The sequence below is a fragment of the Falco rusticolus genome, chromosome 7 (genome assembly GCF_015220075.1).
Source record: "Falco rusticolus isolate bFalRus1 chromosome 7, bFalRus1.pri, whole genome shotgun sequence".
In the NCBI taxonomy this organism is placed as follows: domain Eukaryota; kingdom Metazoa; phylum Chordata; class Aves; order Falconiformes; family Falconidae; genus Falco; species Falco rusticolus.
This window is the reverse complement of record NC_051193.1, coordinates 72513279-72537668: the sequence shown is the minus strand read 5'-3', so window position 1 is coordinate 72537668 and position 24390 is coordinate 72513279. Positions and strand designations below refer to the sequence as shown.

Here is a 24390-nt window from a genome sequence, read left to right as displayed (position 1 = left end):
TGAGCTCAGAACCTGGCCTTTGCAACACAAAATAGATTTTACAAACCATTGTGCATGCTGTCCTAGCTTCTTTGAGCAAGAGATGTCCTAAAAAATATTCTTTGAAACTCACTAAGTACATCCAAGCAAGTTCATTGCTTAGATGTCTCAGGATGAGCTCCCATGAAAACATCTTTCCCCCAAACCCTTTCTGCTCTGAAGGGAGGGAGTTAACAGGATATTATGGTGATCCTTAGCCGACCTTCATTCCAGTGGTAGCTTTCAAGATAGCTAGCTGCTGGATTATTTCACAATATTCAGATGGGCCATCAGAGGAAGGAGTGCCCGGAACACTGTCATCTCAAATACCAGTTGAAAGGTGGGAGAAAAAGAAAAAAATTCCTGCTAAAAGTTTCCAGTAGCTATTGGTATTCAATGTTAGCAAATGACAGCCCATTTAAGTGCCAGGTCAAGTGCCTCTGGGGAAAATCTGTGCCATCTGCAATAGAGCTGGGAAAGACAGAAGATCTTACAAAGTGGGAGTATGTATGAGGTATATATGCATATATATATATATATATATATACACAGAGAGAGAGAGAAAGTGTAAGCCCAAGTATATTCATTTATCCCAGTTAATGAAGAATTATATAATGTTTTTAAATGCATCTTTCAGAATATTCCTAAGTGAGACCCATAGGTATATTCTGAATAGTTTGCACTTTCTTAGATATAATTCTCATACTTGTAAAAATTATGTATTTAAGAAAGATGCAGTTGATGACTTTGACATTAGACAGTAAGAGCAAAAAGCTTGCTTTATCATGATAAAAGGTATAAATTATGAGTTGATTGACATGGTAGGGAAGTAATGAGGTTCACAGAAGAAAGGAATGTTTGAGCTGAATTAATCTGAGAAAATATTTGGGATAACTGAAAAAACAGTGGAGGTACTGCTTTAGGCTGCAATTATCTTTGGGTTAATTGGCAAGGTCTCAAAATATTTCAATGAACTGTGAGAATGGGAGGTATAGACCATAATACCAGTGCATGATAAAATGCCAATTTTTCCTGCCATTTTGCTTATTTTCCCAGAAGCAGTATTAAAATATAAGCTTTGAATTCTTGATCTCTTAGTAGCTAGAGTCTCTACTTTTTTTTTTTTTTTTTTTTTTTTGTCTTCCTAAATGCTGGCTTACAGGCAAACAAATGTCAGAGGTAACACAACAGTCAAGAATTGAATATACTGTTAGTTCCACCTTCAATTGTTTGTCTTAATGAGCCAGATTTGCAAAATTCAGTCCTTGGTTTGTTACCACAAAAGAGATTGTGTATGAAATGTATCATACTAAAAAAAAAAAAAAACAACAAAGCAAACCCCCAAAACTTTCTTGCAAAATTGCATTTACATACAAATACAATATGCATATGCACAGCTGCTTGGCTTGGAACAGTTTTGCCCTCATTCCCCTCTCCCCTGTTGTTCTTTTTTTAAAAATCTCTGTTGTTAGAAATGAAGTACTGTGAATGCATGGTCCTAAATGTTCAACTGCAAAGTTGTTCTTCCTGCTGCTAGTTTATTATTAATACACAGTACAAGATGTTTTATAATCTTTGCCACTGGATTCCATTCTGCTGGGGTCAGATACAGTGTCACTTTTCAACAACATAGTGCCTGTCTTGAAATTAATAGGGGGAAGTTAAAGGCAAGATTAGAATTGGAGCTCTTTTCCCGCCAAGTCTGATACTTAAGTTGAAAAAGCAGCTCCTCTCCTGAGAGAGGGTGTCTCTTCTACATTAACACAGCACTGCAGTCTAACTGCCTGTTTCATAGCTATGAAAATAAACAGAACAATTAAAAAAACATGGTGGGGTTTGTGCTCAAGGTGCTCAGGCATAGTTAGCCATAGAATGCACGTCCATCCACAGAGAATTTGATGTCACGGTCCTTGCCCACCAGGCAAACACCATATGGTTTTAAAATCTACCAATCTTCAGAAATTAATTTCAACTAAAATCTGTGAGAACTGGCTCAGGCAGTTTTATTCTCTCCGTGTCCTCTTGGCTGCCTGGTGGTATGTGTACCCACCGTGTTCGCAATGGCTGTTGTGCAAAGCTGCATCTTCTACAAAGGCACTGGGAAGTGATAAATACCGATGAGCAAGTGAATTGATTGTTCTTCCCTAGACACATTTTAATTCAAGAAACATTGTGTAATGGGGTGCAGTGGGTATATTCTGGAATCCACAGATAAGAAGTTTGTGGTTAGAAACTCTTCCTTCCACACTCTGAGGTGGGTGCACACCAAGGTCCAGACTTCAAGGCTTTATTTGATCTCTAATCACTCCTTCACCCCCAAAACCTCCTCCAATCTGTGTTGAACATTGACTCAGACTTTGCACCACTGACCCATCTTTGTGTATGGAAAACAAATTAATAATGGAATTACATGACCACATTATCTGGTATAAAAATCTTTATAGTTTTGGTGGGGTTTTTTTTGTCTTGTCATTTTACTCTTTACTCTTTCCAGAATTTGGAGAATGAGATAAGTAGCCGGGATGCTTTGACCAAAGCAGTGCTCAGTACAGGACAGAAACTGGTGAGGGGAGGCCACTCAGCCTCTCGCAAGATTATGGAGCGTCTGAAGGAGCTCGAGACTTCGGTAGAAACCTTGAAGGCAGAGGCTCAAGAGAGGAGACAGCGACTCATGCAGTCATATGAGGCCCACCTCTTCCTGAATGAGGTAAAGATGGTTTCCGAGACATTTATTTTGGTCTTTCTTTGCTTAAAAGAATCAACATCCTTATTGTTCAATGGATGCAAGTGCTGAGATCAGAGCAGAATTCATACTGTTCATATCTGGTAAACATGAATACAGTGGAGGAGTAACATTTATGTTTCCAACTAACTGCAGTGAGGGATAATTTCTGCGTTCTGGGTAGAGATTTTTTCAAATAGTGTCTGCTAGATTGCCCTGCAGGAAGGCACCTAAGCTGCTGTCCGTTTTCACTGATGTGTCTATTTGGGCACCACTGCTTTCCAGCTTTCTTTGTCTTGAGCTAAATCACAGCTATGTACAGGCTCATCCTGGTGTTTTATGCAGCTTCTGGAGGTGGAGGCATGGTTGGCAGAGAGGAGCTTCATTCTGGAGATCTCCGATCATGGGAAGAATGAAGAATCCACACAAGCTTTACTTCGTAAACTTGAAGCTACCAAGTTGGACATGGATGGTTTCAGGCCCCGGATTGAGAAAGTACAGGAGACAGGTGCCAGCTTAATAAACAAAGACAGCCCAGAGAGGTAGGAAAGTGAAAACAGACTTCTGCTCCAGGTCTAGTGGAAATGCCCAGAGAAGGCATGTACGGAAAAGTTCAACCTTCAGTAGCTGTTTGATGGCTCATTCACAAATATGACTTCAGGGGACATCAACCCCTCCTTCACCACCTTCACACACACTCAGGCCCTCAAAAGCTTGATGATTGTTTTCATGACTGTTGTTTTTTAACAAAACACCAATTAGTGCAGATCATCATCTTTGTCCGTTGTCTATTCCCAGGAGCTGTCATCTAGTTCTCATTTACCATAAAGGTTCAAAAACAACTGGGCTTGGGAAATGAAATGGTTTTTTTTGAATGACGTTTTTGACAGTTTGCTGGTTTTCATTGCCAGTTTGCTTTTAGACCCTGGGGAGAAGGAAGTGAAAAAAGCAGCCGTTCTTACGACATACTTTAATTTCCTAAACTAGCTGATTTTAACAGCTTGGCATAACTCACTCCATGATGTTATATAGTTACTTCTGTATTTTGAAGGTGTTGCAAATTCAACCTGTCAGAAAAGACAGTGTTCAAAAAAGCCAGTAAAACAAAGACATATTCTGATTCTTGTTCTCTGCAGTCCAGCCATACTTTCAAAGCTCCAGAGGATCCTAGCAGACTATCAGTCTCTCCTACAGAAGGCTGAGACCCAGAGAAAACGCCTGCAAGAAGAATTCCAGCTCTATCAGTTTGAAAGAGAATTCCAGCTGGTGGATGCATGGCTTTCCAGTAAACAGTCTGTAGCAGAGTCTGATAACTATGGGCAGGACTTAGATGATGTTGAGGTAAAAGAAAATAAAAGGTATTGTTTGTATTGTGTGGCAAAGTAGGAATATATTTGCTGCGATTTTTGTGTAGCTGCTGACAGTGACTCATGTTACAGTGACAAAAGCTAAGCTAACCAGTTATCTCTGCAGCAAGAACACAGACTTTTTTCTGTCTACTTATACAGGACTCTGAGGTAGCATCCTCCAACAGAAGAAGTAGGTGCATCAGAAGGTTAGCTTTTTCTTAGGATAAGGTGAGGTCACCACACTGCTGGCCCTGATTATAAATTTGACAGGGCCTAAAAAATTTGACATGACCAAAGCCATGGTCTTGTAACAATTTCAGTGGAAAAACACTGGGATGCAGCATTCACACTTTGAGCTGCTGATTTAAAGGACAAATTTCTCCTCAGAAAGGAGGTATAGGTATAATTCATCGTGTCCACTCCTCAACAGCTGCTGCATATGTGGACAGCCAAACAGGTTGTGTTTCTTAGCTTTTGATCTGGGTGGCATCTGCTTGTCAGGATGTGATTTTTCTTTGAGACATAAATTGTTAAATGATCAAGACAACAGATGCTTTCTTCTGACTCCACATCATCTGAGTTGATCAAGTTACTTGCACTTGTAGACTGCAATACACAGCTTTTGTGTACAGAGAAAGTAATTCCTTTTGCCTCTCTCATAGATGTAAGCAGAAATTCTTGTGTCTAAGTCTGTGTCCCCATTTATCCTGCAGGTGCTGGAGAAAAAGTTTAAAGATTTTGTAAATGAGGTGAAGCCTCTGGGTCACCCCAAAGTTGTCTCCTTAAATGAATTAGCATCTAAACTAGAGAAGGAGGGCCACAGCAAGGTGGACGTTATCCAGAAGAGAACAAAGCAAATCAATGAGATGTGGGAGAAGCTGTGCCATGACATCCAGACAAGGACAGAGGTAGGAAATACATGAAAAACTGGGCCATTGAATTCCCTACAGTTTCCCATGTCCTTTTTCCTTTCGCAGAACAGTGTACTGCTCATGTTAAAACACAGGGTTTATAAGAGCAGCAGGTGTATTCTATTCTGTTCTTTCTTGATCCATTTGCCTTTATAGCCACTGCTTACATTGGCTGCTTTACTGAACTTCTTCAGCTTATTAAACGAGATGAAAGGTCTCCAGATTTTTTTGCTGAGTTATTTTAAGTCAAAGAAGGGGTGTGGGAGAGAAGGTGATAGAGGACACAAAGCCAAAACTTCTACCTTTTGGCAGCAGTTAGCTGTTAAATCAGTTCATCCCCTCTTGTGAAACTGCAGTCACAAATGTGTTTGGAAAAGCAGAGAGAACACATAGAACTCAGCATTTTTACTTGCTTTAAAGAGAACGTAAAATGTCAGATGCCCTCAACTCTTTTCTTCATTCTTCACTACTGTTACATACACATTTTGCTTATGAAGTAGCTCAAGCCCACTATTGTCTGTTAGCGGCAGTAAAGGCATTGCAATTGTTAATATATAGTTTGAATGTAAAATCGCATTGGAACATTTTTCAATCCTCTCATTTCAGAACACCTAATTTCCACTTAACTCCTCTTACTTTCACTGTTTGTAGTGTAGGCCTCTATTCCAAGCAAGGTTTTTGGACACTTTCTATAGCTGAGAGCTTTACCTTTAGAGGGTAATGCATGCTCTCCATCTTGATCATTCATTTATGTAGGGATAAATTGTTCTTTGGAGACAACTGTATCTTTCCATTGTCAAACAGAACTTGGAGAAATCAGGCTAACTTGAATGCCTCACTTTCAGATGACAATTGGGAAGGGGTTTTTCTCCCACTTTTGTTCAGTCTGTACTGCATTAGGACATACTAGGGTTGCCCTTTTTTATGCTGCAGACATGATATATAGTATTACAATTACATTGTTTCTTTGTTCCAGAATCTAAGAGCAGCCCAGCAAGTTCACCGGTATGATCGCGATGTGGATGAAGTAAAGGGCTGGATGCAGGAGAAAGAGGCAGTGGTGGATATAGAAGATTATGGATACGATCTTCCAGGTGTACAGACACTTCTCAGCCAGCTTGAGGGTGTAGAGGTAAGGGGATCTGTCATGAAGCAGTGGCAGAAAAGCATAAATGACAAAAAAAGGAGACTGAAGCTTGATCTTAAATACCCTCAAGTCTTGCTTGCAGGCCAACAGAAGATAAATTTATTGCATCCTGAAATATTCTTTGTGCTTCACAGAAGCGGTTTTCCCCCCCCTGTTTATAATAATGTGGTTTTATATAATTAATACTTTTGCTTCCAAGGATGAGCTCTTCTAAAATTTATTCCAAATTGTTATTGTAATTGCAAAGGTGTCATCTGAACTACAAGAGACTTCAGTTCCACACTTTTCAAAATATTCAGTCGTATTTCCAGCCTCTGTGCAGCCAGTGCCTAGAAAACATGCACCATCTTTAAAATCTGCTTTTGGTAGATATAAGTAGTGACTTGCACTTACAATCCATTCTGTCTGTTCCAGAGAGATCTAGGAGCCATCATGAAAGAGCTGGAACGGATTCGGGGAGAGGCTTGGCACCTCAGCCGCACATACCCTCAAGTCAAGGAAAACATCATGGAGAGACTCACAGATGCAGAGGAGTGCTGGGAAAACCTGGACAAGAAGTTTCTGCAGAGGAAGGCAAGACTGAGCCAGGCAGAACAAGTCCAGCTCTACTTCAATGACTGCAGGGAGCTGACGTACGTGTTGGCTCCTCGAGTTTGGCAGTGGGCCTTATTTCTTGTCTTTCCCATATAGGATTCTCTAAATTACACCTGTCAGTTATTTGACTCCTGTCCCAGGTGCTCTGCAACTTGTAAATCCCTTTGGATACATGGCATCTTCTCAACAGCACACTTTCACAACACATCAGAGGTGACCATGCCACTTGCACTTCAGCACAGCGTGCATGACAAACCCACATTTTTAGACTATTTCCTAGACAGTCTTGGAGAATTCAGTCACTCTGGATAGCTTGGGTAGTCTCACAATTCCAATTGGAAACATGTTGATTCTGTAGGAAGATGGGGGTGTCTCGGCTGGGTAGTCATGTAATTTGTACACCTGCACAGACGCCAGTGCCTGTTTTTCTCAGATTCAAAGCAACTACATTAAAGATAACCTTCTAGAATAGGTTAGTACTTGCTCAAGTGCTGAAAGTGTTTTGCCACATGTATTTAATGCCATTGCCTATATGCATACACTCTTCTGTCCATTCTTATTAGGGGTCAGGTTTCTGCAAGAATTGAGTTGCTGGGAAATTCCATGGCATATTTTTTTTCCTTTTTTGGTCCGAATTAGAACAAAATGCTGAATGTTTAAAGCATCTACAAAACACAGTTTTTAAAAAAAGATACATTGAGCTAAACATCTCATTTTGTTTAAATCAATCATGCCAGAGTATCTATAAAGAGAGATCTAATGTAAAAATTGAAATAACTAATGGAAATACGCTATACTCAGTGGCAGGCCAACATTAAAATAGTATATTTTATCATTTTAATGTCCTTTTCTTCAAAAATGTATCATTTTTGATGGAAATTGTGTTTTTAAATAGGATTACTCACAGAAGAAATACGGATGTTTTTCATTCACTGTAGTTAATGAAAGAGTTAAGCCATGACACGAATAGAAATACAAAGACAGTGAAGTGGTTACCTCTGACTATTGGACATTTACCATGCCAGGGGATAGATCCTCAGCTCAGGTAAATCAAGGTGCATTGGTTTATGCCAGCTGAGGCTCATGGAGTAGAAAATTTTCCTTAAAAAGTATCTACCACTACGCTTCTTTGCATGAGTGCGCTGTATGCATATGAAGTACTTTCATGCACGGTGATAAACTCAGGTGGACATCTGAAAGTCTCCGTGTCCCTGTACCATGTATAAAAGTACTGCGAGTGCATACAGCCTAGGCACCTGCTGTTAAGGTTCTTGCTGAGGATCTGAATGTACAATGTATGTATAGATGCTGCAGCTGCCTTTCTAACAGGCTGTGTATTGAAACAGCACTGGGAATATTGTATCGGGTCATCGAAGTCCATAGATGCATGAGTGAACCTTGATCAATTTATTTGAATGTTTGTCTTTCATGTGCAAATAAAAGACTGTATAAATGTATCCACAGCCGAGGGAGGTGGGCGTTCCTGAGTACACAGCAGACTTGTTTTTTACCCTTTTTGTGTCTATTCTGTAGGGCCTGGGCCAATGAGATGCACGCAGTAGTGATGTCTGAGGAACTGGCAAATGATGTCCTGGGAGCTGAACTGCTTATCAAGCGTCATGAGGAATACAAGCGTGAGATAGAGAAACAGTGGCTAAAATACGAAGAAATGCAGCGGGCAGGAGGTGACCTGATGAAGAATGGACATTTCATGTCTGTGGAGGTGTGTTGATGAGTTAAATATTTTACAAACGAGTGAACACAGACAACATTAAACAGGCAGGAGTTGCAGCTGTGTCTGTCTTTCAAAATAAAACAACTGAACAGGACAGTCAGATTCTCTGTTGTTAAAAGCTGTGGACTTCGTTTGACATGTAGAAAAATAATACACCTTTTAAAGTTCTTAGTGCTCTAAAAACTGATTTTGAAGCTGACCATAAAAGAACAGTCACTGCTCGGCGAGGTGGGTAGGTATCGCTATTCCACAGAAAAGATGTGCCTCATAAATGAGGTTTTAGCATTTAGTTAACCAAGACTTAAGATAAAATGCATCACAATGCAATCAGCTATAGGATGCAGTGATGTCCCCAAGTACACCAGAAGATATGTAATTCTTCAGAAATGTTATAGAGCCAAAAGAGCAGGATTGTTAACATTTCTGTGATCCCAATTGTCTGTGTGCTTTTAGACTTTGACCTTTGCAGTGGTCCCAAGCTTGTCTCTGTATTGTGTGTAGATTCAGAGATAACACCATCAAAAACATCTCCAGAATTTATGCAAAATTACTGCGTTGTAGAAAGAATTAGAGAACTGTACACAGTTTAAGACTCTCCATTGTTATAAATGGATGTATTTGTTGAATCTGCTGGTTCTCACTAGTTCTATGATACAAATTGCCTGGGTATAAAGCTTCATCATGGGAAAGCATATCGCAGGATATTGGTCATACAGTATGTGGAATATGCATACAATTATAATACATGGCTATACAACATACAGGCTAAATGAATGCAAGTAAGAAAAATGAGAACTCAGACATCCTTCCTAAACTATGTTAACACCACAAAGTTATCTAGAGGTGATTTTCTGGATCATGAGGGCAGATTACACACTAGTTGGCTGCCACCTGAAAATCTGGTTGGGTTTTTCACCTCCCGGCACTGCAAATGTTATTTTTCTAGATTGAAGAAAAACTGTTAGAGCTGTTAGAGCTGATGAAGAAGGTAAAGGAGAGCTGGGACATGAGGAAAGAGTTATATGAAGAAAACTGGGAGGTTCAATTGCTCCGCAGAGAGCTAGAACAAGCAGAAGCATGGCTGGCTGCCAAGGAGGGCTTTCTTTCAGATCCTAGCTGTGGGGTGAGTAACAACAGTGCAATGCTATTGAATTGCCTCTTCGCATATACAGTCCGCTTGGAGCATGTGTCGGCTTAGGCCTGAAGTTAATCACAATCTAAACAGCAATGCACCCTTGAGACGCCAAGGGGCAGGAGCTCTGTCCTCTTACAGAATGAGCCCAGGACAGTTGTTGCGTTTGACATGGTGATGGGCTGTAGGAGGCGGTGGCTTCCAGGGTGTGGTAGAAGGCTGGGGGAGAATTCCAGACCATTTTTTCATGTAATAACTGGCAGAAGGTTCGGTTTTCCCTGCCCTGTCATGCTGAGAGCCTGTTTTGAAAAGAAAAAGGGTTTTTCCCTGTCTCGTGTCGGGCAGTAGAATGTTTTGCACAGATGGCTTGATAGCTAGCTTGTAAATTGCTATTTAAACACCAGCATCCGTACGTAGTTTTGTTTTTTTCTCATTGTTGACTGTTTTCTGATGGTTTGTAAGATGGTGGTGTGGTTTAACCCCACAGGCAGCTAAACACCACACAGCTGCTTGCTCGCTTCCCCCCTGGTGGGATGGGGGAGAGAATCAGAAAGGTGAGAAAATGCATGGGTTGAGGTAAAGACAATTTAATAAGTAAAGCAAAAGCCACCCCTGCAAGCGAAGCAAAACAAGGAATTTGCTCACTACTTCCCACTGGCAGGCAGGTGTTCAGCCATCCCCAGGAAAGCAGGACTCCATCATGTGTAGTGGTTACTTGGGGAGACAAACATCACCACTTTGAACATTTCCCCCCTTCCTTCTTCTTCCCCAGCTTTATACGCTGGGCACGATATCGTATGGTATGCAACATCCTTTGGGTCTGTTCGGGTCAGCTGTCCCGGCTGTGTCCCCCCTCCCCCCCAATTCCTTGTGCCCCACAGCCTGCTCGCTGTGGGGTGGGGGGACAGGCAGAAAAGGCCTTGACTCTGTGTAAGCACCGCTCAGCGCTGCACAGCAATAACAAAACCACCTCTGTGTTATCAACAGTTTTCAGCACAAATCCAAACCATAGACCCATACTAGCTACTACAAAGAAAATTAACTCTATCCCAGGCAAAACCAGGACAGATGGGAAAACAATGTCATAAATTCAGATATTGAAAATTATCAATTTCAGCAAAGAACAAGACAGAGGTTTAACGCATGTGTTGTAGGGCAGGAATAAACCCTATGCCTAGCACAAGCTGGAATCCAAGTACTTAATCTGTATGTAAACAGTTATAGTTGGAAGCTGGGGTATCAATGGCTTCACACAAAAAAAGAAGGTTGTTATTTGAGCTCTTTTTTTCATGTATAGGAGACACTGCTGACCTTTTTTTTTTTTTTTTTTTAAAGTGTAAATTAAGATTTTTCACACACTACCAGGGGTTTAGACATCGAATTACAAAAATTTCAGCATCATCATTTGGCTAAATAGAATGGGCAAATCTGAAAATCTTAGACATAATCTCTTCTGATGGATTTCCATATCTGATCGTTTTTCCATTCAGGATTCAGTGTCTGAAGTAGAGGAATTACTGATGAAACACCGTGATTTTGAGAAGATGCTTGCAGCTCAGCAGGAGAAATTTGCTCAGCTCAGCAGGAAAACTAAGGTGAGAAGTAGAAAGTTGATGTAGAAGGTATGAGACAGGATGATGTGGGTCCCTGAATATTTGGGGCTCAGTCACACCATGTGAGAATGAACTCCTGTGCTGAGGTGGAGTAAATGAATAACCAGAGCTGAGATATTGCAGATACGGCTCTCTTTCTCAGCTGTTCTACATGGATCAAAAGCGTCCAACTAGCTTGAAAAAGCTCTAGTGGAGAAGTGGAAGCTTTCTTCTTTCAGGACCAGCAAAAAGGATGCGTAGTGCACATTGCTGTGTGAGAAACAGGGTGATCCCTTGCTACATGGATGGAGAGTTGTGATTCGTTCAGGGTTTCAGTAGGGAGAGCTGCAGCCACCTGACAGTGCTGGAGGATAGCAAAGGGCTGAAAATAAAGGGAGGCCAAGGCAGAAATAAGCCTTTTTCTTCCTGGCATCAGAGTTCCGCAGTAGACTGTATTAAGTACCAGAAATATCCAGTCAGCCTCGCAGATGCTGTTTCAATACGTTTTTAATTTTCCTGAAATACCCAGCAAAACATCGCTTATGTGTTTGGCCTTAGGTTAAAAATTAGTTTAGTTGAGCTGCCTTTTGTTCAGTGATTTGCAGATTGGCTGAATGAAGGGACAGAGGTCCTGCGCTCTAAAATCTTCCATGAGAACACCCCTGGATACTCACTGTTCCTACAGCAAACTTAAAAGAAGTAGTGCCAGAGAAGAGTAGCATAGATCCTCTAGAGCTTATTAAAGACTGCCTCTAGAAAACTTGGCAAGGGCAGGGTTCACTGTATTTGTGATTAATTGCCATCAGTATTCATGGTCTGGGCAACAAAATAATGCTTAGCACATAGCAATTAAGATCAGTTCTAACTCTAAGGATGCCATCGGAGGTACAGGCCTTAAAATTCAATGCCAGGAGACAGTGTATTTGAAAAACTATCCCCGCTTAAAATAAAAATATCTTAGGTAAGTACCCATGAATGCAGTGCAGGTCATTTAAAAAAAAATGTAATACTTGTGTCCTGCAGAGGGAGATCAATCTTCTGAGACAAGTGGACACAGAAGAGAGTGAGCAGAAGGATAAAGGCAAAGTTGTACGGGTTCCCTCTCTGAAAAGAAAAACATCTGACAGAAGGAAAACACTGCCAAAACCGATAGAGATAGAGAGCACACCACCGCTGCCATCTGTGCCCTTACCCAGCCTGTCCCAGAGGGCCCCACTTGAAACTGTTTTCTCCCCTGTTGAAAAGTCTCCGTCAGCATTCCAACAAGTCACTGCTGGGGGAGTCCCAGAAGTGCTGAGCCGCAGCAAAACAGGAATGAAAACTGAGAAGAGACCCAGTGAGATTATCGCTTTACCTACACCAAAGATGGTGAGCCCACAAGCTACATCTTCGGAAAGTCACAGTTCTTTAAGCTCTCCTTTATCTCCTGCTCCCATAAACCAGCAGTGCAGCAGCAGTTTGTCAGATTCATATGCCACAGGCCTTTTATCACCGCAGGAAAAAAGTGCTAAAGGCTCCTCTTTTTCCAGCCTGCAGTCAAAACTAATGGCAACTCCACCGGAGCCTGGCCAAAGGTCACTAGATAAATCACCAAACATACTACTGTCTAACTCCTCTTGGGAGAGATTAGAGAACACATCTTCGGTAAGTCCCGGGGATTCCTGGCTCTCTCCTCATGGACCCGCTAGCTTGTACTAGTTAAAGTAAGGAAATACAGGAGGTTCCATGTGAAAGTCATAGATAGCATTATAACAGTGGGCATTGCAGTGGATGCAGTCATGGATCCAAACAGCAAGAGGCATTTTATATGCCTTTGTAGTTAATATGCTTTCCAAAAAGATGGTTGACTGAAGCAGCTAGGTATAGCTTAAAAGCATTTTTAATTGGCTCTGTTTTATAGCCTAGGTCCTGGCAACCATATTGGTTTCTGTTTTTTCTTTCCCAAACTGGAGGATATTCATGCTGCTGAATACTCAGCAGAGCACTTCAACAAGAGCCAGGAGATGCTGTCTTGCAGAGGCCAGGCTGCTGCCTCACCCATCCCCTCTGTGTGAGGCGGTGGTGCTTCTGTCCACTGAGCGTAGACGTCAGAGAGAGGCAGGGCTTAGTGGCACCCTTGCCAAAGAGCTGACCTGGGGCAGGACTAGAACCAGCAACTCCTGTTTGCTCACCCTGGTGGGAAATGCACTGCCTGCTCATGGACAGGTAAAAATTGTTCCCTTCCCCTCTTGCACTTTGCAGAATGTGTTTGTTACGTACCCAAGCGTACCAGTACAACACTATACATTGGTGTAACTCAGTATTATTGCAGGGGTGGTATGAATAACTTCAGCAATTTAAGTTGTAACTTGTATTTAATAATATAATAGAGCATAATTCCATAAAATAATAATCACAGAGCAAATTGCATGAGCATTCTCGTCATTTAGGTAGTATATCAGAGATGTGACTGCAACCTAGAGAGGATTCGTAGCTGTGCTGTGAATGTAAAGGCTAGAAGTAGTAGAGGTCAGTTTCTCTGGGTGGAATTTATCTAGAAAGACCTTCAGGAATTGTAACACTTGTTTAAGGGCCATTTTAAAGTTAAAACAACAATGGTTTTGTGTGTGTCAGGTTTCTGCAAGTCTTCAGCACATGGAGGGTTTCCTAGAAAAGAGAGACCAGCTCCTTCCAGGAAGACAACAGGTAGAAACAAATGCCATCACTTTGGGTTAATTCATCTTTCCTTGAGTTATGGGAGTTACATGAGTTATTCCCTGACATGGGAATCATGCAGAAGACTATCTTTCTACATTTAATGGATTTATGAACCAGAGCCTAGGCTGTATGAACATGTTAATTATGTCCCCCTGATTATAAATACAGATGTCAATATATCAACTGAGTTGGAGATGGGGGGGAAATCAGTGTTTTGAAAGACAAAAATGCAAGCTTCAAGACCCTGTACCAGCATGTGGTGGTTTGTTGGTAGAGGAAGCCCTCACTCCCATGTTCCCAATACTTGTGATTTCTAACTGTGCTAGAAAAAACTAAGGTTTTGGTTTATCTTTGAAGAAGTGGTTTGCTTAATTGAGAGCTGAATGAAAATCTAAATTCTTATCCCAGGAAAGAATGTCACTTCAGGTCAGTGGGCTAATGATCATAACAGGGCAGGAAATTTCTAATACTCACCACCAATATGTAGACATCTGAGTGTTTGCTGAGGTATCGCACGTGAACAAGTTGTCTTGGATTGTTTCTCCCATATAATGTTTCCTCTGAAACTTCTAACTTGAAAGACCTTTTTAAAAAATTGAATCCGGTATTGATTCCAGAGACTTCTGGAAGAGAAATTTAGTTTTTCCTCTCTTGTGGATAAGCTGAACATAGTCTGCTGTGATACTGAACTTCCATCTTACCAAAAAAGGGAAGTTATGACTTCTCTTCCTCAGGACTGTTTCCTTCCTTTTGTCTGAATGACCAAATTGTCAACTTGATTCACTGGCCTAACAAAATAAGAATATACTCAAGTAATAGGATCCTTCATCCAGAAGGGCCTGAAGGCACAAGGCTAACCTTTCAGTGGGGTAGGAAATAGCAGCTACTTTGCAGTGTCCAGGAGCGTTCCACTGGGGTTAGTTCAGGAAATGAAGAGGAATTCAGCAGCCACAGTAGATTGAAATCGCACGCTTAACAAAACTAGACTGTGACCAGCAGGCCAGGGCCAGTGTTCCAGCTGGGAAAAAAGTGGTGCTTTTAGTGGCCAAGAATAGACATAACATTGATTACCTACATTCTCTCAAAGATGTTGCTGACCACAACATGGTGTAGAGCTTGCTTGCACTAAGTTATGTCATTTGTTCAGTCCTGACTCACAGAGAGACCCCTCCTGAATCACCTATGCCAGAAACTACAGCAGGTTCTGTTTTTGTAGGGGATGACCATGGCTAAGAGAGCTCTTGTGATCATAATTCGGACAGCTCCAGGCTTCCTGTGAAAGCTGCACATGAAAGATTTCACTACTCCAATAGGATATGTAGCTAACAGTGGAATTTTGTTACCATTTTTATTCATGTAGCCAAGCTCAAGGTCTTGGAAATGCTTCTACGTGAAACTTGATGGATTGAAGCTTCATGTGTACAATGATGAAAAAGAAGCATCTAAGGTAATTTAGTTTGTGAATCTTTCTAGTAATCTCTGTGTTTAGCTGTGTAAAAATGCATTTCAAAGAAAAGATTTGGTTTGAGGCTGGGGTAATTGGTTCTATGTCAAATGTCAGCTGAGTGAAAATTCAACAGTTACTGAACTGATACGACCTGTAAGAATAATAAGCTTTCAGAAATCTTCAAACATACTCCTTAAAAGTAGTATCTTATTCGAGAATTGCATTTAAGGTATAACACAATAGTCCATTGTTCCTCTGGGGATTTTCCTATTCAGCGATCCTAGTTGTAAAGTTAGAAGCCGAAAAAGATAGTATGGGTGTGTAGTCAGCATGCAGGTTGGTATACAATTGAATCCTAGCAGAAATGACACAGAAGACATTTTGTTTTAATTTCATCCTCCTTCAGAACGTATCCGCAGTCCTGTCCCTCAGCATTCCCGGTGCCAAATGTGAGAGGCTGGTGAATTACATCAGGAAAGAGAATGCCTTCATGTTGCAGTAAGTCTTGCAGAGAAGTGCACTAATAAAAGCCTACGCAGCTAGCCATATGGTTTACTTGCTTGCAGACTCATAAGACTATATGTTGTTAGGAGATGTAACTGAGAGGTCTTACAGTGCTTGCCCCACCCACAAGGACAGAAGGTATAAGGTAAGACTAGCTAGAATTCACCTCCTGCTATCCTTATTTACAGGCTGAGAGATGGGGCAGAGTATTTCTTTGCAGCACCTTCTCGGGCACTGATGGAGGACTGGCTGCAATTACTACAGAATAATATAGGTACGTTCCCACTTCCTTCAGGAATGAGCTGTGCTTTTAGCAGGCGGTGGTGAGAGAAAGGGAAGAGAATAAGAAGGGGTCGTTAGCCTGGGGCAATTTGAGCTGTCCTCCTTGCTTCTGTCAGACAGCAGTATACAAGTCACCTGCCACCTTGCACTGTAACGACCCGGCAGGAGGGTGCCCAGGGTGACTTGCAGAGCAACCTTTCAGTTGTACTGCGGCTGACATCGGGTTATTGCCCGGGAGGGGCCTTGCCCAAGGGCTGCATTCATCCTTTTACTAAGGAGTTGCTTTGGAGCGTGATCAACAGCTTTTCTTCTGAATCTAGATCTCTTTCTGGACACCTCACTAGGCAGCAGCTTCCTGGAAAGGAAGCCAGAGCACAGTTATAACAATGGTGTTCAGAGAAAATTGTTACGGACCCAGAAATAGCAAACTCTGCATCTAACACTACTTCAGGAGAGTTTTATTTGTGTTCTTTGACTTTACAGGACACAGTAACAGATCACATCCCACAGTGGTGGTGCAGCCTTTTACTTCAAGCACAGAGGCCTCCAAGAAAGGACTGTGGGAGTTCCCAGGCAGAGAGACTGCTGAAAGAGTAACCAGCAAAAGCTCACTCCTGAGGTAGGGGCTCTGTGCTGCAAGGCTGAGCAGTTGTTGGTGCTGTTTGTGTTTGGGTAGTGGTCACCTACAAAGGGAGACTGTCCTGAGGTCAAAAAGTCCTGCTCTTCTGTCATGGATGTCACAGAAACGGCGGGGCCGGGGCAGTGCCCGTCCCCCTGCGCTCGGCACGGGTGAGGCCGCCCCTCGAGCCCTGGGCTCAGCTCTGGGCCCCTCACGGCCAGAGGGACACTGAGGGGCTGGAGCGTGTCCAGAGCCGGGCGGGGGCTGGGGGGGCTCAGCCTGGAGAGGAGGGGGCTGGGGGGGCCTGGTCGCTCCCTGCAGCTGCCTGACAGGGGCTGTGGGCAGGGGGGGTTGGTCTCTGCTCCCAGGGAACAAGCGACAGGACAAGGGGAGGTTCAGGTTGGATATTAGGAAAAAATTCTTCACCGAGAGGACTGTCAAGCACTGGAACAGTCCACCATCCCTGGAGGTATTTAAAAGATGTGCAGACATGGCACTTAGGGACATGGCTTAGCGGTGGGCTTGGCAATGCTGGATTAACAGTTAGACTTCACGATCTTAATGGTCTTTTCCAACCTAACGATTCTACCATTCTGTGATTCTAATCCAGTAAAATATATTAGTCTTGAGTATGGTCCATCCTTAATTAATTTGTGCCATTTCTGATGTGCTACAGCCCATTTTTCAAATTGGGCCTCTACCATAGGCAGCCCTATCTTGCCTGTGGTTGATGACTTAAAATTGGGACACACAGAGGAACTCTCATGTCATCTGTTGTAGGTACCAAAGTTACTGAAATGAAGTATCTGATCTGAAGACAGGGTTACCTGTATGCTCAACGGGGTAAGACTTGTTCCAGCAGATGAGGGTATCAGAGCAGGAGTCTGCAATAGGTGCTTTGGATTTTCCTCTGAACATTCTCTCCAGCAGGGTCTGAAAGGAACCCTGCCTCCAGTTTAGGGAGGGTTTGACAAACCAGTTGTCAAAAGTTGCATTGATGGAATACTTCCCTCAAAGGCTGTTTTGGGAATCCAGACACAGGCATGGAAAACACAGCTGCAGCCAAATTCAGGAATTCAGCCTGTAGTGTAAATCAATTTCTTTTGCATTTGGAACCTGTAAAAATCTCACAGGCCGTGACGTGAAATCCTTAGTCCCTCTGCCTGGTAGAATTTTGCTGCTGAGCTAGATGCCCAACAAGTTCTTACATGTACAGCGTGACTGAATTGCAGCTGATCTTCTGGTGATGCATGTTGTTGACAGGAGAACGCCTTCCTTCAAAATCAAATTGGAGAGAGAGTCTGCAGAAATTTCCAGAGATTTTAAGAAAGATGGGACTGCAGTGACACAAGCCTCCATCACCACTCTAAGCCTAGAACCAAGTGGCAAGTAGTAGAAGCAAGAAGAGAAAAATGACATTTGCCTCAGTGAATACCAGACCTCTTCACCATTGTATCTTAACCCAGCCCTCTGGAAATGTATTGATATGTTTTAAGTTAATCACACCACTTGTTTTAATTATGTATTAAATCTAGTAAAGCCATTAAATATAATTAAACAGGACTGCATCTGGTATAATTTTGTGTATGCAGTGGCTCTGTCACCCATGCGTTACCTACTCCAAGTTACCTAATGGAAGAGCGGAGACCTTTAAGCCAGACAGCTCAAGTGAAGTGACTGCAAGACAGAAATGGGGAGCACTGAGCAGAGCAGGAGGCGTAAGCTGCGAGTGAAAGCTGCCTCCTGCCAGTAGCTTTGCAGATAGTGATGCGCAGGATTTGAGAGGGTTGGACACCACAGAGGCAGAAGTCTCAAAGGGAACGTTTGTTATGTAATTCCTGCAGTGTTTTGTAGTCTCCACAGTCTTTCATTTTTTACAACACATTAACCAACAGTTCCCTGAGTAGTTGCCAGTTCTTTCTGGAGGAGGTTACCAGGAAAAAAATTCCTGCAGTGTTACTCATTTTTAATGGAACCTCAAACTGAAATTATGCCTGAACAATCAGTCTTTTGGTGTAAAAGGAGAGGAAAAGCAGAACAGCAAGGAGGAAGTCTAGTTCCTAGACCACTGCTGTCAGAAGGACCAAAACCTTAGGTTAACAAGAGCCTATTGGGAAATTGGATGGAGTAGGATTTATATAATAGTGTTTTGGGGGAAGGAAAGAAGCGTGTCCTGTAGCATGTTATCTGTACGAAGTCTCAACTTACCCTCCTTACACTCTTGGCCTTTTGGACTGTCCTCCATCTCACGGGCATGTCCTCGTCACTCCTGACGGGGGTTGCTCTGCTGGCACAGCCGCTGGCGCAGTTTGCTTTGTTTGCGCGGCTTACTCGTACTGATGGGGCGTCCGCTCTGACCGCCGGGTGTTTCAGCAGAGCTGCTGCTCACAGTCCGTGTTGACAAAGGGGCGTGTTCTGCACCTGGTGCTGAGTTTTGCACTTTTCCTTGTTCAACTTCATGAGGTTTCTGTTGGTGCAGTCCTCGAGCTTTCTTGATGTCCTTCTGGCTGGGAGGCGGGGGGCTTGAAAAAAAGGCAGCTCGTGAGATGGAAGCCTGTTGTGATTGTATGCATGGCAAATGTTAATCAAAGAATGAGTCTGGGTTTCCAAGCATCCATACCCACAGCTAAGCTGGGGCTCACCAGTCATTACAGGGGCAATGCCTTAAAGCATTTTATGTTGTTGTGTGGTTGTCTCAGTATTTTCCCTAACAGAGTGATGTAGTGGCCCGTGTTGATCTCAGCAGCTGGACTGCCCAGGCCTCGTGCTGTTACCACTTCTGGCTTCCTGAAGCAGAAGCCTCATGCGCTGTGTGCTCCCAGCTGCAGGCTCCATCCACCTCCACACGGCTCTGCTTGCCTCACCCCCTACACCTCATTTCGCTTCGGTCCTGGCTCCGTGCAGGGCACTGAGGAAGCAGCTTGGGTGGCTCAGGCTGTTGCTTTCCACAAGGCATCAGCTGCCGTTGCTCAACAAGAGTCTAGTTGCTGCCAGCAGTGACTGCTGGCTGTGTGGCATCCACGCTGGGTGCGCCTGAGGTGTTTCAACATTGTTTACCCCAGAGGAGCTTTCCCAGAGAGGCTGAGGGGAGATGCACACCGTGCTGTGCAGCAGCAGGAGGACTGGCCTTGAGACGCAGCTGCAAGAAGGCATGCTCAAAGACAAAATTACCAGCCCTATTCTGACCATGTGTCTTCTGACAGCGCTGGCTGCCAGGAGGTGGCCAGGCACAAACTGAAGCAATGTCGTGTCGTTTTACCTCGGGCACTGAGATCAGTTTGGCTTCCCAGCCTTAACCCGATCGTGCTCTGTGCTCCTTCGCTTCATTCTCGCCTTCCTGCTGCAAATAACTCTTTTACCTCCAGGAACTGGTTTATATCCCTTGAAAGTGGATTTCATGGGATATATTTCCTGTCAGCAATGTCATTACCATTATTAAAACTGCTGCTTCCATCTACCCATGGGTCCTTTAAGGCTCTGCGTAGACTTGCCATGCTGCTACACTGGTCGGCAGTTTTATCATTTCATGCAGTTTTATGCTACTCGGTGCTTGTATCAATCAGTTGTGAATGCTTGAAGCAGAAAGCTAAAATCCTTGCACAAGCTATCTTGCTGCCTGAATAGAATATGTTAGCATTAGGATTAAAAGAGGCGGTCACAAAGGATGATACCTAAACTCTTCCTCAGCAGCGCTCTGATATGAAGCTGTGTGCCGTTTCTGGGCCAGAGGGCTCTTGCCTACTTCCTCTCTCCTCTAGTACCGAACGGTAAATTGTTCGAAGGCTTTAGGAAATCCCATGCATCCTTAAATACGGGGCATCACAGAGGTGCAACGGCCTAAATGTTTGTCACACATTTCCCAGTTATATGTGTGACGGGAACCAATCCTGGGTGCCCACAAAAAGAAAATCTGAAAACCAGTGACCACCCTAGAGCAGGCATCTAGCACAAGCACTGCTAATACAACTGGGAAAAACGTAGTCTTGTGTTTAAATATGTAAGGACTTCCATGGGTCTGTTGCTTCTTTGCAATAGTTTATTTTTCATTAATATATTATTAAACAGTTAAAAGACACAAGCAAGCAATTTCTATAAAGAGTAGCTAACAACTATAAGAACAAATTTTTGTTTCCTTTGTGTTTGGCAGCAGATAGCAAGCTCTAGATTTGTGGGGATTTTCCAGCATAATGCTCATATGAGCGCAGTGATCTGGGGTGCAATTTGGATGAGGTTTTTCATGCATGCATTCACTGTCGGTGGTTAAGCAAACATAACACCAGAACAGCAAGACCGTTTATAGACATGTCATCTGCCTTTTCGCTCACGCTTTTTTATGGTGAGATGTGGAGACGGCTTTCTCCTTGCGGCGCCCACTTTGGTTTTCATGTGCTCCACTCAAGCAGCCGTTTGGCAGCGCGTGGCACGAGGCGGGACCGAGGCAAGCAGCAAGCGCACGGCCTTTGGGACAAACGCACGGTGCTTCTGCGACCCATTTCCTCAGACCCTGCGGACATCCCGCGGGAAACAAGGCCCAAGGAGCAGAGCTGCACGCAGGTCGCTGGTCAGCATGCGCCGCTGCAAGCTGTGCGCCGTGGGTCGGTGGGGTTCAGGCTCTGCAAAGCAGCATGCTCCGAACTGGAGCCCAGGTGCGCTTCGAGGGACAGCACGTGCCAGCCCCCGCTTCCCAACAAGCTCCATGGATAAGACTGTGCCCGCTGTGGGTCTGTCCACCCTGCAGCGTCCCCCAGCAGCCTTCGCTGTCACAGATGCCCTCCAGGTCCTCCTGCCACACCATCAGGTCAGCAACGTTTTCCCTCAGTCTCATGCTACAAAAACAAACAAACAAAAAAAAAAAACCCAACCAAAACAAATAAAAAACCCACCCTACTCTGACGGGCAATGATACAGCCCTCACATAATTTAAGGGTCTGAAATATAAAAACAGACTTAAAAAAATCCTATTATTGTTTAAGACTATATGGGCCCTCAAGGGGCACATGCTGGCCTGTGCCTCTGGGCTGCAAGGTTGAACAGGCAGACCCCTGTTTCCCTTCCTTTGTCTAATTTTGGATTTCAAGTAAAACTAAGTTTAGATATCAAGTAAATTTCCAACACACAAGAAACGTGTAAGATTTTCCTTGGAGGTTCTGATGAACATGCTGTGTTTGGATTAAATAAGCCAGAAGCAGGTCCAAATCCTTCAGTGCCAGGAAGTCTGGAAACTTCTCTGACTTCTGTGGAGCTCTCTCACTGCTCAGCGTCCTTCCCTACCATCTTTTTAACATAGTGGAGGGCTATAAAGATGTTCCAAGCTCCTAATTCAAGGCAAAGTCTCTCACCGCACGCCAAAGCAAATGAAAACCAGGTGTCATTACTGGAGGAAAACCTTCGGAAAAAAAGAGGTGTGATAAAGAATTTCCTTTTTTTTAATTTGTGCTCTATTTTAGTGCATCACCTATTAAAAATACCTTGTCTATGATATTAGGGGTAGAAGACTGTAAAGGGAAAAAGAACCTCTATATGTGAAAAATGCAGTGGCTATGCATTGTTAGCGAGCTATGTTATGCTACATTCAGCCTGCATACGTAAGAAGCACCAGCTTATGTCTCAGTCACAATTATTAAATTAAATGTACTTGAGTCTATGGTAATTAGTCACCTCAAGTTTCTGGTATCAAAAGCTTGTTTCAGGCTCTTGACATTCTAATGCACAAAGACACTACCCATATAAATTAATACAATCACTCATGCCTTATGCAGAATTTTTCCTCCAGCCAACACTCAAAAGAACCGTACTCACTCCTTGTAGCTAATGTTCTCTCTCCTTGAAATGTAACTGCCCCCCTCGTGGCAGTCTGGAGCAGCATTTCTGTGCCAAACTCTTGCACGGGAATGGAAAAAAGGAATAATTTCTAAATCAGCAAGGGGAAGGGGCCAGACAGAACGCAGTTGTCAACATTGCAGTCTGGCTGTTGTTCACAGATATATGACTCTTTGGCCTGACTGCAAAGCTGAGCCCACCCATTCAGTGCAAATTCTAGTTGCTCAGCCTATCTGAAAATCTGGACATTACTGAATGCAAATGGCCAGGACTTGGTTTGTAACAAAGCATTAAAAAGACACCGACAACGGGCTCAGGACTGAGGGACAGGCACAGATGAAGAGCTATCACTATCACCACCACCATACGCTGTAACATCAGGGAGATCCTCAAGGTCTCTGCTAGCCAGAACCCTAATTTCTTAACAAGACCACAGTGTGAGGCTCTCATGGTCTGAAAACTCGAGGGAAGGAGATTAAATAAACCCTTTTGAAAGCTAGGATCTTGAACAAGGCAAAGATGAGAAATGTTATGGTTTTCTCAGTTCCCTGCAAACAGTGAATGCTGTGGTTGCAGTGTGACTGTGACATGTTATAAAGTGACTGTGATATGTTGTAATGTGACTGTCGTAGCCTTCAGTGGGGAACAGTGCGAAAACCCAGCCTAGGGGTATCCAGCTCCAGAATGGCCAGGGAGATTCCCAGTCCTGCTGCTTCTCCTCCGTTCTACGGCACTCCGGAGTGCCTGGAGGAGCAGGTCTTTGTTATTGAGGATGTTGTATTTGCTCAGGTTCACAAGTTTGTCAAAATTTTCAGAGGAGTAGATTAGCCTAATGAGGTAGTAGGGCGAGCAGTTGTTCTCCAGATTCACTTTGCCTTCTTCAATCTCTGAGTGACAGCGCTTTACCCCTGCAGAAAAGACAAAAACCACCATGACGAGTTGAATCTGGAGCACAAGACACACGGTGTTGGAGGGGACCAATCTACTTGGTATAACCTGCTGTGAAAAACGTCCTCCAAGAAAGATTGCACCCCGCTTCCCCCCAACAGCTTGGAAAAGCCATTCCTGGTCAGCTTCCCCAGCTGCTCCTCCTTCCCCCTCCTGCTAAAGAGCAGCCCTGGGGATGCCGCAGCAGGGGGGCACCTTCCCCTCATCCTGCCCCTGCAGACAGCCATTCCTGGGCAGCGTGCCCCTGGGTCCACAGCCTTTGCCAGTCCCTGTAATTCTGGCTCTCAGACATGCCACACACCTGGAACACCTTCCCAATTCTGTGATCAGGCCTTGATTAGCCTGGTGCAGCATGGGGAGGTGCTGAGGAAACACAGCACCCCACATCAGCCTCTCAGCCTTCAACTCCTTGGAGTTAATTATCCCTGTTAGGTCAATCTTTTGGTTGGACACCCTAATTACCTTCACCAGGCACTTCAGCAGCTTCATACTTTCCGTTCTACAAAATGTTAAGAGCTAAATTTTTGCCTCTGTTTTTCACTTATCTCCTTGCAGTCTGAACCAAATATGCCCAAACCACGAATGTATTGTGAGATGACTGTCAGCGGGGCTACAAACGAATGGCGGAGATACTCCCTATAGCATCTGCCAGAACTGCATGAAAATGACACATTAATTTTGCTTGAGACATTACGGGGTTTAGTCTAACCTAGTGGTTTCTGGGCAGTGTGATCTCAGGGCGCTGGGCACAGGCTATGACTAGAAGTATTAGAAATGTCCAAGTTTTGCTCCACTCGGCTTCCTGATATTGCAACCCACCTTATCTGTGCTGTCTACGTCCAGATACAGCTGGCATCTCCCTCAAGCACAGTC

At 43.6% G+C, this 24390-nt stretch overlaps 2 protein-coding genes across 13 annotated transcripts in view; one reads left to right on the top strand and one right to left on the bottom strand.

The window, feature by feature from the left end:
- The window catches only part of SPTBN5 (spectrin beta, non-erythrocytic 5), a 101538-nt gene extending 83226 nt beyond the window's left edge, over positions 1–18312 (top strand). Inside the window, exons 55-70 of one of the 2 annotated variants that reach the window (XM_037393666.1) lie at positions 2513–2725; positions 3086–3282; positions 3877–4081; positions 4803–4997; positions 5977–6132; positions 6562–6779; positions 8275–8464; positions 9423–9599; positions 11099–11203; positions 12224–12568; positions 13814–13885; positions 15258–15344; positions 15751–15842; positions 16037–16122; positions 16614–16749; positions 18013–18312. In XM_037393666.1, the coding sequence (XP_037249563.1) occupies positions 2513–2725; positions 3086–3282; positions 3877–4081; positions 4803–4997; positions 5977–6132; positions 6562–6779; positions 8275–8464; positions 9423–9599; positions 11099–11203; positions 12224–12568; positions 13814–13885; positions 15258–15344; positions 15751–15842; positions 16037–16122; positions 16614–16749; positions 18013–18142 (2604 nt within the window). In that variant the 3' untranslated portion in view covers positions 18143–18312. Of the gene's footprint in view, positions 1–2512; positions 2726–3085; positions 3283–3876; positions 4082–4802; positions 4998–5976; positions 6133–6561; positions 6780–8274; positions 8465–9422; positions 9600–11098; positions 11204–12223; positions 12845–13813; positions 13886–15257; positions 15345–15750; positions 15843–16036; positions 16123–16613; positions 16750–18012 lie in introns of both variants that reach the window. The other variant, XM_037393664.1, reaches the window with a different exon arrangement.
- Positions 18313–21335: 3023 nt separating this feature from the next.
- PLA2G4B (phospholipase A2 group IVB) overlaps positions 21336–24390 on the bottom strand; it is a 51858-nt gene continuing 48803 nt past the window's right edge. For all 11 annotated transcript variants that reach the window (XM_037395869.1, XM_037395861.1, XM_037395872.1 and 8 more), the window contains one exon: positions 21336–23477. In XM_037395869.1, the coding sequence (XP_037251766.1) occupies positions 23233–23477 (245 nt within the window). In that variant the 3' untranslated portion in view covers positions 21336–23232. The remainder of the gene's footprint in view (positions 23478–24390) is intronic.